Here is a 22,031-nt window from a genome sequence, read left to right on the forward strand (position 1 = left end):
AAGAGAACAAGCATGAGATCTTTGCGATTCTTTGTCTTACAGCCGCAAATATTATTACACAAAATTCCTTCATAATCTAAAATGGTCTCCATGTTTAAAATCATTCCAACTTAGATCAATCATTGAAATATCTTTGCGCAAAAAACCTTTGATTCAGTGATCCTTCAGAACTTCGCATATTTCGCTCATTGCTCCGAAATTGCCATTGAATTATTTGGTTTCGAGGAGTAATTTAAACACACGTCGCAAAAACTTTCAAAACGTTCACTTTCTGCAAGTTGAAGGTCAGCTGAAGACATCCAGTCCAGAAAAATCTTACGGAGTCCAGCGTTTTTTTCCCAGAAAATTGCTGACTAGATCACCCGATATAATAAACAGCTTACGCCGGCTCACAAATAGCTTGGTGTTTTGAAATGTAACACTTTTTGAAAGCTTAGCCAAATCTTCATAAAAAGTCGGATCCTGCTCGTTTTTTACAGACAATCTATTTCACAGGCCTAAATGAAGATTAAATATGAATCAGGGCCTAATTATTTGTTTTTAAGCCTTTCCTAATGTATTATATTCAGTTGTATTGCACGTTTCCTCGTTCGAAACACTGTGACTTTTCAAACAAGGATTATAGGAGATTCCAACTCGCTGATAGATGTATAGGCTTATACGGCACTTCGGTTACGTACCATTTGTCTCGAGCTATCTTCAGTAGATAGCACAAATTAACATCAGATTACATCAAAAATCAGCCGGTTGGTCTCACACACCATAAGTATTGACTATATATGAACGACCATACCATTGAAATTAAAACGGACTTTAAACATACAGGTGCAATCTAATTTTAATTTACGCTCATCCAACGGCTTAGCTAGTTACGCGCATGACGTATACGTATAGGCCTAGTGGTACATTACTTGCACGCGTCTACTGTAGATGTGTATTGATCATTGATGAAGTAGTGCATTGCTCACATTAATTATAGGTCTATGTGTGAAATAATATGTTATTTGATATTTAAAATAAACTTGTTAATTAACCATTTACTACTACTAATAAAAACGGGAATAAAATGCAGTAGACAAAATATTATATAGAATGTCCCACCGTAACATTTATAGCTGCTCCCCCTGGTAAGTTGTAGACTAATTCCAATCAGCCGTCTACACTTCGCATGTACTGCGTATGCTTCGTAGTGACGACTGATTATCTTACAGCCAATATCATGACGGACTTCTGAAAACTATTCAATGCGACTTTGGCTGTGCGCCGTAGCGCGACTGACTAGCGGCGCCCGTGTACCGCGTCGCTGTACCGCGTCGCTGTGACAAGATCGCGCTCTGAACTTCTAAAAACAACAAACTCGGTCAAAAGGTCAATTTGGACACAACTGCGCATGCTCTATGCCACAGGAATCGTTTTCTCAGTCGTCAATCCAGACGGTTGACGACTGAGGGCAGCAGTCTAGGTGGTATGTCTATGGTAAGTTGTGTGTTTCTTGTCAGGGAGAGCTCATACATATACCTCTGCTAACTCAGTGCACACAAGAAATGTCTTTAATGCAGACAGGTGTTGTCAACATGCTTTATACTGTTCAACTTCTACAAGGATAATCTATTCTAGTGTTCTACTTTAATTATATTAATCCATCTGAAGTGTACTGGAAGATGAGCAATTAACAAAGCCTCAATTGATGTGAATATCTTATTGTCAACAATGTACCCTTTATGACAAGAGTGGTGCCCACAGGGCCAAAAATGTGCAACTTGTCAGGGGGGATGGCTACTTACCAAAAGTGGGTTAACCAATAGTTTCAAGTTTCTCTTATGTGGACGGCAAATAATTAAGTAACAATTAATTACTGATATATCAATGAATGAATGAATGAATGAATGAATGAATGAATGAATGAATGAATGAATGATATATAATCAAACAAATCGATCTATATAAATAAATAAAATTGTAAAAAAATAAAATAAAATAAAAATAAAATAAAATAAAATAGACCTACTGGTCAATTGGAATGTAACATCAAATTTAATATACCAAAAGACAAAAAAGTAGGGAAACATCCACCATCTAAACAATTCATAAAACCAACACCCCCTTGACATAGGGTATACACTCAAACAAACAAATAAACAAACAAACAAACAAAATCGTCATTTTACATTTTGCAGAAGCACAGATAACAGAAATGTCAACATGCGAATACGTTTTTTTGTTTGCACCTGAATAGCAATCATAGGGATAGCAATGCTGTAGTGAGCCATCATCAAGCGCGTCGACGTCAGGGCGCGGTATGCGCATGAAAAAATGGTTTAAGTTTACGCGTACGCATTACACACGTGATACGCGTTTCATTGACAGTATTGTCGCCTAACAACAATCAAAACAATCGCAGATAGCAGTTTGATGATACGTGTTTTTAAATTACGGCACTTGTTCTGTTCAGCTTCTAGCAAGAGTTGTGAAGACACTGAGATTTTACCGTGTCGCCTATTTACGCCTTAATTTAACCAAAAGAAAAGGTGTCTTATTATATTACTCTATTTTGTGATAAAGGAGGAATTTCTACTTTAAAATGCCTGAGATCTTAAGCACCCGCTCTTATTGTCAGTCTCTCTACCGCGCCGTAGGACAACTCCATAAAATAGTAAGTTTCAGTAGGATAATAGCAGTAGCACAAACCCCAGTCCTATCTTCACGTTGCGCGTGTAGTTTAGAAGTTAGCTCTATATTATTATCCACAAAAGCCTCTTCAATTGATATCGCCGCGCTGCTGTCTAGATCGGGGACAATCTTACAAACGTAACATATAAGCCAGGGTGTCACTCCCATTGTGGCTTATACACCATCACTTTTGAAAAGCACCCTAAACAAGGATTTACCCTTGGCTAAAACGAGACCCTAAACAAGTAACACGCACCTGTTTTCACACCTTAAACAGGGATTTTATTCCTTGCATCAAATTTCATACCCTAAATTTCATTTCCACGTATTATAGCAATTGCAATTTTGCTACCCTTTTTTTCCCAATATTTCATCTTTTTGACACCCTAAACACGATACGCGCGTATCGTGCCTACCCGCAAAAAAACTACCATCTTTACGCGTTTTTATTATCGCGGATGGTGTACAAGCCATAATGGGAGTGCCCCCGGGTATATAATATGGAAAACTCGCCTGACCCAGGCAAGTATGCATATTTCCCGTCAGGCACCAATCATGTGCGGTACGAGAACGGGTGACGTAACTGATTTGATAGACAACACTAGATGAATAAACGTGAACGGGCCCCACTGATCTCAGTGTATAGAGATCAGTGACGGGCCCTCGGACGCAAGATGTTACGTGATGCAGCTGCAACCAATCGTTCCCCTATTACTATAATCAGCTCGTATATTCGGTTTCTGTTACTGCACTATTCGCAACTTACACCCGCGGAAACAGGTAAAATCACAAAAGCGCGCGTCGGTCAAGCAATTCAGCATCGAAGTGGTTACGTAATTCTCTTGGTTACCGGATCACGCTACTTTGGTATGCCTTCGAGTGCCATATACTTTATGTGGTGATCATTTCGATCGTGGTTCATTACTCTAGCGCGTGATCCCGTTGACATAGTAACATTACGTAACTTCGATACTGAATATCAGATATGAAAACTAATTCAGTCAATTAAATACGCCATAGAAATGACGTAGTTAATCGGATTAACTACCATAGCAATAGATGGATACAATTTTGACTCTACCACCCTGCACTGCAACGTTCACGCGGTACCGATGCATTGAACCATAGATGTCAAAGAAAGGCTGATCACTCGCACCTGTGAGATAAGTATCTTTGAAAAGAGCGGTATTGTATTCAATCTATGTTTGCTGACATACACATGTGATTAGTGCAATTGCTATGGTAGTTAATCCGATTATGACGTCACTTCTACGGCGTATAGGAAGAGACCACATGGCCTACGTGAGTGGTTGTATTATACGACAGTCACAATAACTTGATAAACGACACATTGCTATTTCTATGAAAACTATATTTATTACTTTATATATTTTACAGTGCCAAATTATACAGAGGTATACATAATGTTCTTTCTTACACTGTTTATATTTACTGTTAAAATTTGTTTACAGCGTGCAAATCACGGTGAAATTCGGTGTGTGAAATAAGGCAGACCCCAGGCCTTGAGCCATGAAAGCACAAGTGGGCATTTTGATATTCATTCTGTGGCAAGGTCCGATTAACTGAAATTTAAGTCAAATGAATAATTCGGCAAGATAAAGCGCAGGAGATACATTCTGGGTTTCATGTTCACCTGAACATTAATTATTAAAATGATTGAACGATGTATAGGTTCCTTTCCAATAAACAGGCAAATCTCTACTAACATGTTACTTTATAAAACCTGGAACAACAATCATTTGGGTATAAATATCGGAGAACTCGTCGACACCTCGAAGCCCATATGAGTACATGGACAAAACCCATGAGTATGATATTGAAAACCTGACCTACTGAAGTGCCTACAATCCGGGACAAAATTGTTGGATCACTTTTGCTTTGTAATTGGTCCCCCTTTTCCCTTACAATGTTGAATACCTGAATTTCGTTTCTGATGTTGTGGAAGTACCCAGTACCCAACATTGACTGGGGAAAGGGGGAGGGATTAGGGGATATGTATTGTTATAAGCTCTACGTCACTTACAAATCAACATGTTTCATAAGTAAATTCCATGGTGACTGTGAGGTCATTTGAAGCTTCAAAAACACCTTGGGTGATCCAACACATTTTGTCCTCAATTGTAGGTCCAATGATGGCATTCGGCGATAAGCATTAGCATCTAAAGTTTTCAGAATATTGTAAATGACTGGAGCAAGTATGCAAATAAAATTTGGTATGCTGATTAGAAATATTTTGTTCTTAAAACCAATAGTATATTGATTTTGGACTTAGGCACTTTCGCAGGTTATATCAATGTACTGCTCAATTATTGCATTATTTTGTTTTATATAAAACCCTTAGAAATTAGTGTTATTGCCTTGAAAATAACACTACATGTATGATAAAACACCCTAACATAAGTTACATATTAGACATGCTGTAGGCCTACTTCTACCAAACCTCATTCAACCACAATATGGCTTATTCACTTCTTCTGCAGCTCGGATTCATGGTGACGATACCAAATGTGACATTCTAAAAACTTTAAATATTATGAATTTGTTTAAAAAAGGTTTGCACTATTTTTCTCTGAATTGTAGCAACATCAGAACTGGTATAATAACTAAATTGGTCACTTGGGCACTTCTGCAGCAACTCATGAACAAAGCCAATGGTAACAAGAGAACAAGCATGAGATCTTTGCGATTCTTTGTCTTACAGCCGCAAATATTACTACTCAAAATTCCTTCATAATCTAAAATGGTCTCCATGTTTAAAATCATTCCAACTTAGATCAATCATTGAAATATCTTTGTGCAAAAAACCTTTTATTCAGTGATCCTTAATTTAGAACTTCGCATATTTCGCTCATTGCTCCGAAATTGCCACTGAATTGTTTGGTTTCGAGGAGTAATTTAAACACACGTCGCAAATATCACAGCCGGCTTGTACTCATTTGTAACGTCATAATATAATAAATGGCGAAGGAGCACAAACCGGCTAAGACAAGACATTTGGTGGTACATTCCCGATACGAGTTTCCAGACAAGTTGTGACCCCACAGAAGTACCGTACATTTGCTCTAGCTATAAATACGAATGCACAAAACAAGTTTGACCGGGTCTAACTTTAGACCTGGTCTAACTATGGAGGTTAGTTCTTCGGAGAAGGAACTTTTTGGTGTTTGCACACCTTATTCTATAATATTATAGATCCTGTTTAGAGCAAATACATGTAGCTTAATATTATAATAGCTGCATTTAATCTATGGATTTTAATAAGGGAAAAGATTGAAAGGATCCCTCCCTATAAGTCAAACTTCCATAGTTAGACAATGTTAGACGAGAGCTTACGTTAGACCTGGTCTAACTTGTCTTGTGCATACGGACAATGTTCAACCACTTAGTCTCTTAACTAAAACGGAAGCTATCGAAGATGAAACATGTCAAATAGTCCCCATCCTCCATCTCAAAAATCAATAACAAATGCTAACCTATGATTTGACAAATAATTTATTTATTTTTCCTAATTGCCCCGAAATCCACTTAAATGATTAAATGAAGTACTGATACAGCCGGCTGTCTCTATTCCCTAGTGGAGGTAGATTGCCAGGCAGGTCATAACCACAAGAAGCATCATAGAAGCTGAAAAGAAATAGATAAAATAATAATAATGTTACTATTTACACAAGCGTGGCAATATCGTCGTGATTACGACATAGTATCCAACTATTCGCCGTAGAAGTAGTGATGTAACGGAATTACCATGGGTTTACACTATATGTGGATGTATTGCCAGTGCACACATCACAAGTGCGGGTGATCAGCATGATGTGAAAATTTTATATAATTACGATGCAGGTCTTTATCCCTGTACGGAGTAACGTCTAGTACAGGCCAAATTTACATTCAAAAATAGTGCCAACCCACTGCTATGGTAGGCCTACTTTTAAAATCCTGTTACATCGCTATTTCTACGGCGAATAAACAGTCCGCCACCGCAGCTCTTTGTACAGGGACCTTGAATAAATTAGGGAAAGGCAACGACAATGACGTAACGATCAAGAACATGTATCCAAGGTCTAGACAATAGGCGCCATATTGCAGGAGGGTTAGAGTTCATACATTTGTAGTGCAAACGTTAAAGGTTTAGTAGATTAGGTCACCCAGTCACCCTCTCTAATAATAATTCATGTTTTGTAATACTGCAGGGTAAAAACATTGATTTGGTAGAATTCCCGATTCCCTATAATTACTGAATATAAGTGTAGTACTTAAGGTGGTACTGTACCCCCTGATAAATTTTGTGACTATTAATTTTGCTTTTTTTCCCCCAAAAAATAACTACACACTGGTAACAAAAGTTATGTATATTATAGGGGCAAGGAATCCAATTACTTCACTGAAATTTCAGTGATTCAAGACAAGTGATGTATGTTGTGAAATGAGGTACATTCTAGCGGTACCTCTTTTCTTATCATAAATAACGTACCGCTTATCTTGAGTCTCTGAAATTCCAGTGTAGTAACCGGATTACTTGCCCCTAAAATATACATAACTTTTGTTACCAGTGTGTTATTATTTTTTGAGAAACATGCAACAATACTGACAATTTTTATTAACACATTTATCAAGGGGTGTAGTAATACCTTAAACAATTCTTTGGTAAATCTATCCAATATAACGGTGACTTTTGAGATATCTACGCATCACATTTCAACGTCTTCCTGATTTATCTAGAATATGGACGGCGAGTGGAAGCATGAGAGTTTCCACACATGAAGTGCACACCCCCTCTAGAGGATCGAGTAACTTTTCAATAAAATAAATGTCTGGATTTCCAAGTTTGCTTTCTGAAAACGACTGGAATTCCAGTTGCCAGTGCAATTAATGAATGAAAACTCACGGAATTTTCCAAAATGAGCTTCTCAATTTGAGGATTTCCGATTGGAAACATTTTTCTGTATAGGATTTTTTTCGCATTTGAACACTTTAAATGTCTGGATTTCCAACAATGCCTGGACAAAAAGTCCGGATACCTGAACTCCTCTATAAGGGGTATGCATCTATTTTCTGAAATAGTCCCGTTTTGTCTTTTAAGATGTCACGGTAGGTCATACAGGGGTAAAAAATGAAAATGCTCATATCACAAGGATTAAAACAAATTATGTATAATGATCTATCGTTATGGAGTTATCGTTCAAAATATTTTGGGGTAATTTTTTGGGGGGTTGTACAGGGGTATAAATTTCAACTTTTCAACTAAAACAAGAACTGTCTTTAAAAAAAGACAACATCATGGATGAAGATCATGTTTCATAATTTTGCATTGACAAGTACTTGGAATATTCACGGTAATTTTGAGTGTGTGGCACAACTAACCAGGTGTGATATATCGGTATTTATTGGTAAATACCACCTATGACATACTATAAAAAGGATTTTCATGTCGAAAGCTGAACTGAAAAATGTATCCTAACTAGGTCTACATTTAATTCATACTTGTAACAAATGGCTCAATAGAATTACAGCCATGACAATCCAACATTTTCCACGACAATCCAACATTCTATATTTAGACAACCTAAAGAATATTTGCTACTCAAGGGTGATCATATCAACCAAGTTTCATGACAATCAAACTATCTATTATCAGTAACTGTTAACCTTGATATGACTTTGATGGTTTTGACACTCAATTGTGATTACATGCACCATGTTTTATGACAATCCGCCGCAGTCAATACTCAGTTGACATCTCAAATGACCTTGACACGACTTTGAACATTCTGACAATCCAACAATATATACTTAGTCGACCTCAAATGACATGGTGCAAAATTGTGATCGACAATCTGACAATCTATACCCAATTCACATCGGATGACATTGACCTGACCTTCAACATTTTCGCACTTACACCCATCATACTATGATGCACATTGGGATGACTTTGAACGCATCATCCCACATTGGGATGACTTGCACGAAGGAGGTAGGGTTAAGTGACCGCTTATAGGTTGAATTCCCAGTCTGCCTAATCATGAAGCTCCCGTGGACAAGTGGTTAAGGCGCTGGTCTCGTAAACCAGAGGTCCTGGGTAAGGGTTCAATTCCCGGACGGGATCACTTTTCCTATTTCCTCCTTTAATCATTACTTGACGGCGAAACTGATAAAAACTGCATCATAGTTTGCTTATTCCTGTCGAAAAAAGCCGCTGTTTTTCATGTTACACCCATCATGTCCATGTCTAAATCCTGCAACTTCCTGTCAACTCTCTCATTCGTAACTCCCAAACTTATGTCTTCAATCATTATATTTATAAAAATATCGCAAACTTTCCATGGTAGAAATTGGACCCAAGACTAAATTAAGTGTAAATTCAGGGTAAACCGCCATGACGGATAAAGTGGTGGCAAATTGTTGCGTAAAGCTGACACGAATCAGAAAAATAATAGTTTTGCCTATGTACTGCGCGCGTTCACCTGCAGAGATAGATGGCAAACAAGGTCAAAGGCCATTGGGTGGTCAAATGCCACTATCAAGTTAAGAATTTAGATCTATATCGTTTCTTGATTCTTATGTCGAGACAAGTAATTTGACATCAAATTATTTTGTCAAATTGAAATTTTTACCCCTGTACAACCAAAAATGTGACATTTTCCCAAAAATGAAGTTTTTGCACAATAACTCCTTAAGATCTCACACCACCAAATCAGAGTCCCATAGAGATATGTGCTAAATGTGCCTTAAGAAAACGTCATTTTTCTTCACAGGAGCGACTCAGTTTTAAGCGGCAGCTATGATGGTTGAAATCAGCCCTTGCCTGATCCCTCTGGCTGGGAAAAAATATAGGTTGACCGTCATTATTTTTTACGACTGACCCTCGAAGTCTACGATGTCTAGGAATTGCCTATTTTACAGGCAAAACCATGCCAGTGTTTCTGTAAAGAAAAGGCTGCTTAAAATCATTAAAAGTTATTTGATCTTGCCCATCTGTGGTACACATGCAGGAAATAATATTACTAATCATGACCAATCCAAATTTGGCTAAAATTATGCAAATTTCTGTTCATTTTAATGCTTAAATTGAGAATGCATGGGTTTTTCTAAGAAGTGAAATTAAGGGCGCCCAACGATATAATTCTATTTGGTGGTGTGAAATCTTAACAATAGGTCGTAGATAGCATAAACTGAATCTTTATTAATCCTTGTGATCAGACGAGTAATTTGGTATATCTTTCAACAATTTGTTATCCCCTGTATGACATTTCGTGACCTCTAGCGGTCACCAGCCTGTCAAATCTAAAATGGTTCCACTTCTTAAAATCAACATTGGTGCCTCATGTGTGGAAATTCTCATCGTCTCAAAAACCAAGCATTGTTGAATATTTACTGGCCAGGCCAACATGTAAGGGTTTATAGCCCATCAGCCCTGAATCCCGCCATGCCCTAACCACAACCACCATATAGGGGAGAGCGGGGAGTGTTCGCCCTAGGGGCAGGTTCGCCCCCCCCCTTGTTTCTCAGCACTACGGCTATCGAGGAATTTGGTAATGGCAAAATTAGGTGACATAGGTCATGATAAACTTCTCATATTAGCTACGCGACATATAGGGATGTGTTCATCGATCTGCAGCCAAAACAATTCTTGCATTAATAATGTTGTTTTATCATTGATACATAAATACAGATGGTTTTAATGGAAATCTGTATTTGGAACATATGGGATTTGTTAAAGATTTAATGTAGTTATAAACTCCTTATTCGATTTGTTTTTTGCATACCCTGAAGAAAATACAAAAATGTGCACAAGGGGCACGTTCGCCCTTTTGAGGATGGGGCGTGTTCGCCCTATATCTTCCCCGGGCGGACTTGCCCCATCAGCCTATTATGCAAAACATTGATAATTATACCATTAAACAAGGTAAAACTACTGAAAAGCATATTTTTTAAAGTTATGTGGTATCAGTATTACACATACCACCGTTTATGTCCTAATCCATAATCCCCCCGAAGTTGTAAACATTATACGTTTAAGCTCACTTTGGACCCCTACATTTTGCCTTGACCCAACCCCTGCAACAAATTTAGTGATTCCCCAGAAGAGAATGAATGCCCTGTATACTCTTGCTAAATGTTTGCATTGAATATGTTATTGTTACGCAATGTTTAAACCTTTTTTGTGATTAGGGTGAACTTACCCCACCATATGGGCGAACCTGCCCCAATATGGGGCAAGTTCGCCACTTTGCAAAACTTTTTGTTTGCTCTATCCTGTTGCTATTGTAAGGCCTATAGTTCTGAGATTGTGGTCATATATAGCTAAGACATAGGGCTTTCACATGGGCTAATCAGGTCATCCCTAACCTTAAAATTGACATCGCTAGGCTGGTCAGAAAAAATAGGGCGAACACTCCCCGCTCTCCCCTACCTATTGATTAACAGTCTAAAGTCGTGTTCACACGGTCAGACTTAAGCGACCTACCAGTAATAAGTCACTTATTACCGGTAATAAGTCTCTTATTACCGGTAATAAGTCACTTATGTCCGACCGTGTGAACACGACTTTAAAAGTGTAAATTCGAATTTTGTTGTTGATCATGTTGATTGGGTGTGGAACAAGCGGGATCAATAGGACTAGATGCGTGTTGACTGATTCAAACACAATTGTCTAAACCTCACCCATGATATTAGAAGCAGCTTCGTGACTGTCACTTCCTTCTTCACTACTCCCAGGTTCTACCATTTGTTCACCGGTCGCAGTATAGTCAATTGCAGCGGTACTAATGTATGGGTCTACATCATGTTGTTGGGGAGCTGTAGGAAAAACAAAGTTAAAATTGTAAAAAATCTATAGTAAATTCAAAGCAAAGACGTTGAATTCTTATTTTCTCTATATAACAATCCTTATTACCAATCTTAAATACCCGCTGGGTACGTGGCCCTCTCTTCTAAATATTGGTTGAAAGCCTTAAACATGTTTAACTTTGCTGCTGTTAATGTTTACAACTTTGTTGCTTTAAACTTTAACCAATAAAAACGTCTAGCGGTTTCAACCACCAGTTGTTTAAAAGGTTTTATACATTTGTTGTTTAAAATACGCTTGATCAAAACAATGAATCAATAGGATTGGAGCTTTCTTCCTTTTTTTCTTTTCTTTTTTTCTTCTCTGTACTTTTCACAACTTTTGTCTTGTATTTCAGTTTTCTTTAGTTCCTCTTTTAAAGTTCTTTTGATCCTATCAATATCTTGTACGGCGACCGTTATTATCCATATAACGGATGTGGTTGCATGCTCCCGATATATGCCAGTTTGTCACTTTTAAAACTGGACCTTCGTCTAATCAAATGTTTGTAACTTTATTTCTTGACGTCACATTGGATTTAATTGAGTGTTATAACGTGCAGGATTAGATAGTGCATCTATTAAAAAAAATAATTTACTCACATATGGTTACATTTTAAAATGAGGATATTTTTACCAAGTGTAAGGGTACTTTTATGGCGCAGTATATTACATGACAGACGAATCCAATTTCACGCATTCCTACACCTCAATGGCAGCCATAGCTGGGTCTCCGTCGGCTCCATCTCACCTAAAATGTGAAATGATGCGGCCTTGGAGGGTATTTTATTAAACTGCATTTTATCACCCGTAAAAAGAATGATGACAGTTTACAACACAAAAGAATCTAACATCGAATTTTAAGCGGCTTTTTTAATCCACCCTATTGGGCAGTCACAACACCAGTTTGGTGCTGCGGGGACCTAGTAACCCCGGGCCTAGTAATCATGGTAATGGCCGACCAAATCCTGACCATGACTTGGCTCGTTGGATTCGTCTATACTTACCATCGCTAACCACCGATCCAGTTCCAATAAACCAATAATAGAAAGGCATCATGTCTGCCGTGGTAGTCTTACTCAAATCGTAAACATGATCTTTTCCTGGTACCATGACAGCACGAGTAAAGTTACAGATAACGTAGCCCTCATCTTGCGCTGTCACTACGTTAGTCAAACCGTCCTGTAGAAAAGAATACAAACACAAGATAATATAATATTGTAATTCAATAATTCCCTCCCGGAATTTCCTTAGCCAGTCTTCGCTGATTAATATTCTATATGGTACAAAATGAGCTTATAGGGGGGGGTGAGGGGGGGGTAGAATTATCACCCTGGACAATTCAAGATTTCTAAGGCCAAAGTTTAAACAGGAACCAAATTCAAAACTGCGGAATTTGATTAAACCTATATCAAAATTAATAGGTTGACACACCTTCGACTTAAGATCAAAGGTTAAAAGCCACAGGGGCTAAAAGAGATAAAATGCTCCGATTTTGATGAAAATGGTCTCAAATTGTTGACACTGTCATCTCAATCTATATAATAAAGAATAGTTATAACCAACTGTAATGACTCGTTTCACCATTCAGAGAACACCAGTTAGGTCAACAGCAAAAGGACTCAATTGGCAATGACCTATAGTGATGTGCTACCTAAGTAAGAAATCATTCTAGGTGGTTCAAACTATCCTTTATTAGATTTGTTGTACAGAAAGACCCATTTGAGACCATTTCCACCTTATAGTTCTCATAACTCCGCAACAATAAATCGTAGATACAGACTTGACATTTAATATGGAATATTTTTGGGCAAAATTCCAAGACTGGTCTGGAAGGGGTCTGCATAAACCGCACGGGGTAAATACTAATTGGGGTGTGTCGGAAGATGGTGTAAAGTAATTGTTTGTCAGAAAATGTGCTTTCCATTAGTTTACATAATGGCGCTCATAATGTACTGAATTAGCCTAAAATGGCGGATTTATGGATACTGAATTTGATTTTTGTGGGGGGAAAATATCTGCATTTGAGGAACATTATTCTGATATTATCAAATTTATTGAGGTTTGAGGTGATCTTTACTGAACCTAAATACAATAAGTGCCCGTCAGACCTGAAATGCACTTGTAATCTACCAGTTTTGAAAGTGGGAGGAGCTTTTAAAAATATGGCTCTGAAAAGTGTTACGCACTAAGAAATTTTGAATGGCCACCTGGGGCCAAATGTTACAAACTTACTGTCCACAAAGAAACAGCGTGAGTTGATTGGACAACCAAGAATCCGCGCAGTTGTTTTGTACTGTAATTTAATAACATTTGACCTCAGGGGGCCATTCAAACTTTCTGAATACGTAAAACTTTTATGAGCCATATTTTAAGCTCCTCCCTTGTTCAAAAAATTGGTACATTGAAAGCGTATTTCAGCTGTGATAAATGCCAATTGCTGACGAAGTTTACGAAATACCACTTCAAACCCCTATAAATTTGATAATAACAGAACAATGTTGCATAAAGTCCGAAATTGTGTCCCCCACAAAAGGTCAATTTCAGCCTCCCTAAATCCGCCATTTTAGGCAAATTCGCTACAGTATGAGCACCATAATGTAAACTCATGTAAAGCACATTTCCTATCAAACAAATATTTTACACCGTCTCCCGACACACCCCCAATTACATTTAGCCCGTGCTGTTTATGCAGACCCCTTCCAGTCCAGTCTTGGAATTTTGCGAAAAAATATTCCATATTAAATGTCAAGTCTGTATATAAAACTAGATATGACGAGAAGAACAATTTGATATAGGTTTGGATAAAAAGTTTTTAATATCGCCCCTGTATAAAATTTGACCTTGGATATCTCGAATTGGCCGAGGGTGACAATTTTACAGACCTCAAAATCTGATTTTGTGCTCAAGAAGGATCTGACTGACAAAAGCCTGAGCAGTACGAACTTGTGGAGGTTTTACATTTTAGAGAGTATAATTGAAACGCTCATGTTCTCCATCTCCATTGAATCGTGTTGATGATCTACATGTATGTGTGCTCACCAAAGGAGAGCAATAATTCAATTGCAGAACAGGGATGGAAACCTAAGCAACAAGGGGAGGAAACCTGTCCAGCCGGTTCGAGCCCCACCTCTGCCAAGGGTAATTTTTTGAAAATTTTATTTTAGGGAAATGGGGCTGGGCGAATTTATGTATGGCGTAGGGAGGACTGGTCATAGCAGGGCATTATACAATATATGGCCAAAGGTCAACGTTTCCAAAGAAATATGGTATAGATGTAGACGCGCGAAACATACTCGCCAGTCGTGCCCTTTTTATGAGATTTGATACGACGCCGAAGACTACAGCTGTTCCATAATTAACCTGAATTCCTGTTTCCAGACGAAAGTTTGTGTGTTGTTACAAGGAATTCAAAGTAATTTTATCATCAAGTGACACGCATAGAGGAATACGACATCTATCGTGAGCCAATCTGCATTCTGTTGCCTGCAAAAGCCGACGATCAGGTAAAAATTCTAAAAGGAGCGTGAAAAGATATTCGCCTTAATTTCATGATAAACTTAAAACGCATTGAAAACGCCAAATTGTAGTCACAAAATATATAATATTAATAAATCACCAAAGCGAATGGTAACGTAGGTATGTGAAAAAGAACTGCAATAACAATAACAAAGTATGTGCCCAAAAAGTTGTCTTTGGCATGTCGCTTTTTTGAAATATCACCAAAAATATCAAATTTTGGAAAAACACCCCAAAATTTAAAACAAACACGAACCTTCCAAAACAAATATATAATCGCTCTCGGTGGCAGAGTTACTACCTGTCGCTGTGATTAGGGGTAACTCGTTGCTTCCCCTCTCCAGATACCTGTACTTCAAGTTTGCCCATACACCACGCCTTAATTAAATAACGGAATGTCAATAATCAGACATCTTCTCTGGTTTATGCTAATTTGCTCATAACTTTTCAAGTACTGAGGTAAAACCTTGTAAAAACGATCACAATTAACCTCAACTTTTACAGATCGATTTTATATGAGAAATTCGAAGATATACCAAAATGTTAGGTTTTTTTGTTAACTTGAAGGTTTTTGGCCAAGAAACCGTTTGAATACAATAGCCAGAGAGTGCTGGGTACTCTCAAAGCCTATTCATGTACTTACCGCAGTTATACTCGCAGTTTCTTTGACTATGCTTTTGGTGGTTGAATTTGGAGGACCTACACTCCAATAATGCTCCAAGACTACATCAGCTTGGTTGTCGGTCTGGCGGCAAATCAAGATATCATCTTGTCCCTATAGATTTGACAAAAACAAAACAATAACAAAAGACATGATTCCATGGTTAAGATCACCCTTAAAGGGCATATGATGCACAAGCCAGACCGGGGAGGGGGGTACATCATAAATAATTTGATGGGTTTTCTCCCGGAATTTTGAGGTAAGGGATCTTAGGGAGTTGATGGCGTACCTGTATAAACGGTGTCTTTTGGAGCTTCGAACAAGTAAAAGGTGGTCTTTTGGAGCGGCGAAAAGTCACAATCAATGGACTTTCTTGGGAAAAAAACCCTCAGATATGTGATGAATGAGCTATTTAAGGGTCTATTAGAGCTGACATTTTCAAAATCAATATTGTCTTATCTTTCAGAGCGGCCCTGTCCAAAAACAGGGGTCTTTCCGAAGGAGCATGCCCGTATGGTTATTTGTGATAAGTGTCCCCGGCCAATAAACTGAGATATATGTATCAAAATATAAACAGTTACATCCAAGAAGGCCCTTAATAAAAATCCCTTTAAAAAGGAATGGGGCGCCCAAATTATGTGAGCTTGGACGTGATATGGTGAATTCCATGGCATGGTGTTTAGATTTGGTCCCGGGGATTTGGTATCATAATGATTTTTTCTAGGGAAGAGTAGAAGATGATCAAATGCAAGACAAATGTGTTTGATTGGGGAAGGTGTATCACAGGACCGTTTTGGATGAAATAAATTGAATTGGAATGAAGCTGTCGTGTCAATTTGCGATTATGTGTGGTGGGGGAGTTCAATTTTGGGGCATATTGTAGTGATGATATTGCTTTGGATATTGAATATTGTTGAATTTCGTTATGCAGGGGGTATATGATGGATAGTATAGAAGAGGATCTACCCCTATGTTGACCAAAAGAAAAGTTTGTATGAATGTATAACGTCTGTGATACATATACATCATAACGTCTGTGATACATATACATCATCTACTTGCTAATACACTGAAAATCTAATAGAGATGAAGGATAAAAGACAATTACAGAACATTCATTCTTCAAAAGTAGCTATATGGGTATACAATGTTTACAAGATAAGAACGTTAATGTTTTGTACATGAACGTAACATCTTTGATACATAGTTGTTAACACACTGAAAATCTGACTAGAGATTTACAATTTGATGATATCCAAAAGAATACTTACTAACTTAGCATTGAAGAATTAAAATAATTACAGAACTTTCATTTGTTAACATACACGTAGCAATGATTAACAATGTTGAAAATACAAACGTAACGTTTTGTTCATAAACATAACATCCTCGACACATCTAGGATCCGCATAATTTGTTGATTAATGTCATAAACAGTCACAAAATATTTATGGTCTGATCATTTTATCATTTTAAGGGGGACCCGATATTGCATTTGGAAGAACCAGGCTTTTCAATTACTATCAAAACTGCTGGGTACCAAACTTTTTGATACAGCTTGTATAGTAATTTGTTCTAATTTCCATGCAAAAGGAGCCAGTTGTTTCATCCTTAAAACAAATAGGCTACACCATAATTTCCAATTACCCCATGCAGATAGATAAGACCTTGGTAAGATAAGCGTGTTAATTGTTATGTCACTATCACTATCTTGATCTTGATAAGATGCCTGACTTTGAAACTTTGGGTACAAAAACTCATACTCTGCAAGTTAGGTCAAATTTTGCACTATGATTGTTTATTTGAGCTTATTGGACTATGCCATTCAGATTAGGCTATTGTAATCCAAAGTGTTGGTCACCGTCTATCGGGTTCTAAGAGGCGGTAAACTGGTTACAAAGGTCAAAGTGGTTACAAAGGTCAAAGGTCTCGATTTATTTGGTGTTTTTACAAATCCATTAATTTTGTCTTTTAAACAAAGAATATACGCACACCATTTTATCCTGTGCATAACAGAAAACAATAATAAAATAAAATCAAAGCATATTGTGGATTTATTTCTGAGCAAGGGCATAATTTTAGCAAAATAGCACAACAATTGCGGAGTAAATCTAGTAAGACTGAAATTAGAAGCTACTCACAAGTACATGCCAATATTGTGGGACGCCTCCGTAGAGGGCGCCCCAAAAAGCATGATTGCATTAGTTAGGAAGAAAAAGAGGCAAAGAATGGGTTCTAAACATATGGGGTATTATTGTTAGACTGATTATTGTGTGCAAATAATAAGGCCCTCTATAGTTGGCAAACTATAATATTGGGCATATGAATTAAATGTTGGGTACCATTATACTTATAACCCACGCTGCACACTTTAAAATTCAGAGCAAGAAATGTATCAGTCACCTTACTTCAGTATCAAACGCAATTGTACATGTTTTAATTACAACATTTTGTTGATTCTAAAAGATCTTTACCGTTGGATAATATATTTGATTAAAAGTTATTGAAATTAGAATTATTGATTATTGTCCCAATAAAACCGGAACAAAATAATTGGAGCCCCCAAAAAAAAACCTACCAAATTGTAACACTTCCGCCGCCCTCCCCTCCCCCCACTAAAAAAATACCAAATTGTAACGCTTCCTCCGCCACTGTAATATGACTGTATCCATACTCAAAAAACAAAACAATAGCAGTGATATCGGACTTGGCGGGCCTGGCGGCTGAACTCTTTATTTATTTGTGTGTTATTTGTGTACATGTACACTGTAATAATGAAATTACTGACCGTGAAAATACAATGATGTGTACTGTGATAATAACAAAGGTATGTAGACAAATATCTTTGCAGAAAGATATTAATTAAATACAGTGCGAAAACAGCAGAACAATGGCCAATTTCAGTGATCCCAGCGAAAGTGTAATAAAATTAAAATTTGTATAAATTACCTAAAAATCAAGGCGAAATCATTGCAATTATCATTATGTATTTTTGAAAAAAAAAATTTGGCAAAAAACGAGGAGTATTGATAAAGTTGAAGCTCCAGTCAGATATATATAGCTAATTTCTCTACTCAAGTACAGAAATTACAGATTCAAAATGTAAAATGTCTTATTTTGTCTTTAATAATAGAGCTTCACAGGTTAGCAGGCTATGTTAGCACACATATGACACTAACAAAGGTGCCAAAACTCTGATTCTTACGAACCTGCGGATGAGCAAATCACTGAATAGGCCTTTAATTATGTTAATAGTGTTAACTTAAATACTTTAATGGCTTAAACGCGTTAAAATATGAAGATATTTAAGCTAAAATCACGCTTTAAACACTATATTGTGTTAATAATAACACAATTCGTTTTATTGTTAATGTGTTTGAGTGTTGATATTAACACTCTTAATATCCACTGTACGAGGGGGTATCAAAAAGTTTTAGAAATCGCACAGAAGTGAAAGAGCTATATTAATGAAATTTTGTCAGTGCAATCACTGGTCCTTATGTACAATATGGTGCAAAAATGGTCTCATAAGTATGTTTACTTTTTTTACAGGAGCTAGATGTCACTACCTGCCTATGTAACCGCATAACCAGCAAAATGGAGAAAATTGAGGCATGCAGCATGATTAAGTTCCATTTTAAGGGTTACAGTGCCCAGAAAATCTGTGATGAAATAAAAATTCCTTTTGCAAAAAGCGACAGTGACAATATCACAATCACCATCGAAGATAACTTTCATTTCATCATCGATTTTCTAGGAACTGCAACCCTTCAAAAGCAGGATCTTAATAACGCTGCTTGCCTCAATTTTCTTAATCTTGCAGTTTATGCGCAGTAACTGGAGCAGCGGGTTATTGGCATCTAGTGCCACCTGTAAAAAAAGTAAACATACTTACGAGACCATTTTTGGACCATAATGTACATAAGGACCAGTGATAGCGCTGACAAAATTTCATTGATATAGCTCTTTCGCTTCTGTGCGATTTCTAAAACTTTTTGATACCCCCTCGTACAAGCCATACGTGTTCTTTTATAGTATGTTGCATGTGCTGCTTTTTTTTGCCGTGTATAAAATATATATAATTTCAATTACAAAATAAGTTCAAATTTATCTAATCTTCTCAAAGAGGTTTGTCTCCTGCTCAGGGCCGGATTTACCATAGGGCCAGATGGGCCCGGGCCCGGGCCCAGGGCCCTCAAATTTTGGGGGGCCCCAAAATTGCCCTGTTCAGTGTGTATTTTCTATTTTAGCCGAAAACACTATGTTTTGGGCCAAAATAGGGAACAAAAATTGCAAAATTGTGTGCACTAACCTCTTAATAGTAAATTTCAACTTCAATTTGGGCTAAAATAGTCTAAATTTTAATTTTTTTCGCGCGCTTCGCGCGCAAATGTAGTAAAATCTTAAAACTTTAATATAGCCACTTGAGGACACATGTCTTCCTTACGGTGCGCTGGGGACCTCAAATTTTTGGCCTGGCCCAAGGCCCCCAAAAAGGTAAATCCGGCCCTGCTCCTGCTCCTCCTCCTATGACGTATTTCATTTTTTCATTGTCAAAGCCATAGTGTTTGGACATTTGACTGGCCACACCTTTATTGATAGTCACATGCTAGGTTAATTACGGAACCATTCGCACCACGTTCCTAACGGTAACGCTTAAGGTTGAGTGCATACGTACATGCGCATGTCAAAATCTCATTTTCTTTTATTGCATAAATACTAGTAAAGCATTCACTTTCTCGAATTCTCCTTGGCACCAATTTGCTTATTCCGAAAGGTCCCTAGATATATTTATTATTAAATCTCAGCACAATAGGTCTTTGTATAAAGAAAATCACGTACAACGCAATCATTTCAAAATACTGCAGTGATTTAATATTTACCTTTATTGTTTGTTTTCCTTTGCATTTTCAAGAAAAAAAAACACCTTTTCTCATGGAATACGTGTGAAAAGTACATTGCATGTAGTATCTAAAATTTTAAAAATATAAACGAAACTCTAGTGGCGTAGCCAGTGTGTGCAGGTGGGCGGGCGGGCGGTGATCCCCCGCCCCAGCAAATCGTGATCGCGGGCGGACCATGTAAAACGACAGTCCATGGGGATATTTGCTCAAATCTGCGATGTGTTTCTTTCCTTTGGCTTGTTTTAGTTCCAAAATAATTAAATGTTGGCGAATAAAAGGGTTAATTCTGCAAAATTTTGCTCTCTCTTTCTCTCTCTTTACCCCCCCCCCCACACCTACACTTTTTAGATTCTTAAGCACCCCCATTTGCCCAACGAAAAAAATTGGTATAAACAATTCACTAGTTACAAACGTCGCGTCGTAATATCACGTTTCTTGTTGTGCATTCAACAGTTCATGCCCCCCAAACCCCCGTTCCGAAAACCTGTCTACGACGCCGCTTAAAGAATCTACTTCTGATAACGATTAGCTTACCATTTCCTTATCCTCAGAGAACCCGATCCCCAACCATCTGGGATTTGTTCCTGTAGTTTTAGCCTGAGTGGTAAACTGAATACCATCGGCGTCATCTGCCTGCCAGTTAACTACAATATCACACGCTGCTTGACCAGTATCACCGCAATTTGCTGGGTAACGTGCACATCCATAACCATCAAGACAAGTGTGAGTAGCGTCACTGAAGGCAAGAAGAGTTACCAACCCAAGAACGGTCTGCATGGAGAACTGCATCTCGCGAGTGCCTCGATCAGTCAATTCGTGGGGAGGGTTATGGTTAACAAAAAATTACGTCTTGAATCTAGCTGACGCTGGTGACGAATGACGCCCTTCACCAACGATTCCGATCGTCAGCGTTAATATCGAATTCAATCCCAGCATGCATTTCGGTATTATGAAACCAATTTACGTGTTAATTTTAGAAATTGTGTCATTCAATGCGTTGCAAATATTATTCTTTATTCTATAGAAAACGTATCCGATAGATTTGACTGTTATTCAATGAAGTGCAACTCATACTTGGCCTTGGTCTTGACATGTTTCAATTATTAAACTTCACTCAACCAAGCATCTGTATGGCACTGGCACTCAGATTGGATATCATTCCCACCACAGACCCTTTCTACAATAGGTCTATGTTCTCCCCTTTTGGTAAAAACCGTGACTACTATCAGGTACAATGTACAAAGAACATTGAAGATGTGAGCATTTTACTGTAAGCCAGAAAAACAACCTATTCAAAATGTGTCCCTGTACAACAAGTCTATAGAGACTATAATTTGATTCACCCACCGAAGTCTATTGTATTTAAAATCAATGGGTTCACCTTAAAGGAGCAGTTGTAGTCATACTGTACATGACATATGCATGGATGG

General features: G+C 37.7%; 1 protein-coding gene across 1 annotated transcript; it reads right to left on the minus strand.

Annotated features, from left to right (window-relative positions):
* Positions 1 to 4,027: 4,027 nt before the first annotated feature.
* LOC140160900 (DOMON domain-containing protein FRRS1L-like) lies at positions 4,028 to 21,492 on the minus strand. The gene is made up of 5 exons (XM_072184235.1): positions 21,136 to 21,492; positions 15,680 to 15,811; positions 12,525 to 12,699; positions 11,356 to 11,490; positions 4,028 to 6,315 (listed from the first exon to the last, which is right to left on the minus strand). The coding sequence occupies exons 1-5, from the start codon at positions 21,388 to 21,390 to the stop codon at positions 6,263 to 6,265; spliced, it is 750 nt and encodes a 249-aa protein (XP_072040336.1). The 5' UTR covers positions 21,391 to 21,492; the 3' UTR covers positions 4,028 to 6,262.
* Positions 21,493 to 22,031: the final 539 nt, after the last annotated feature.

The sequence above is a fragment of the Amphiura filiformis genome, chromosome 9 (assembly GCF_039555335.1).
Source record: "Amphiura filiformis chromosome 9, Afil_fr2py, whole genome shotgun sequence".
Classification (NCBI taxonomy): Eukaryota; Metazoa; Echinodermata; class Ophiuroidea; order Amphilepidida; family Amphiuridae; genus Amphiura; species Amphiura filiformis.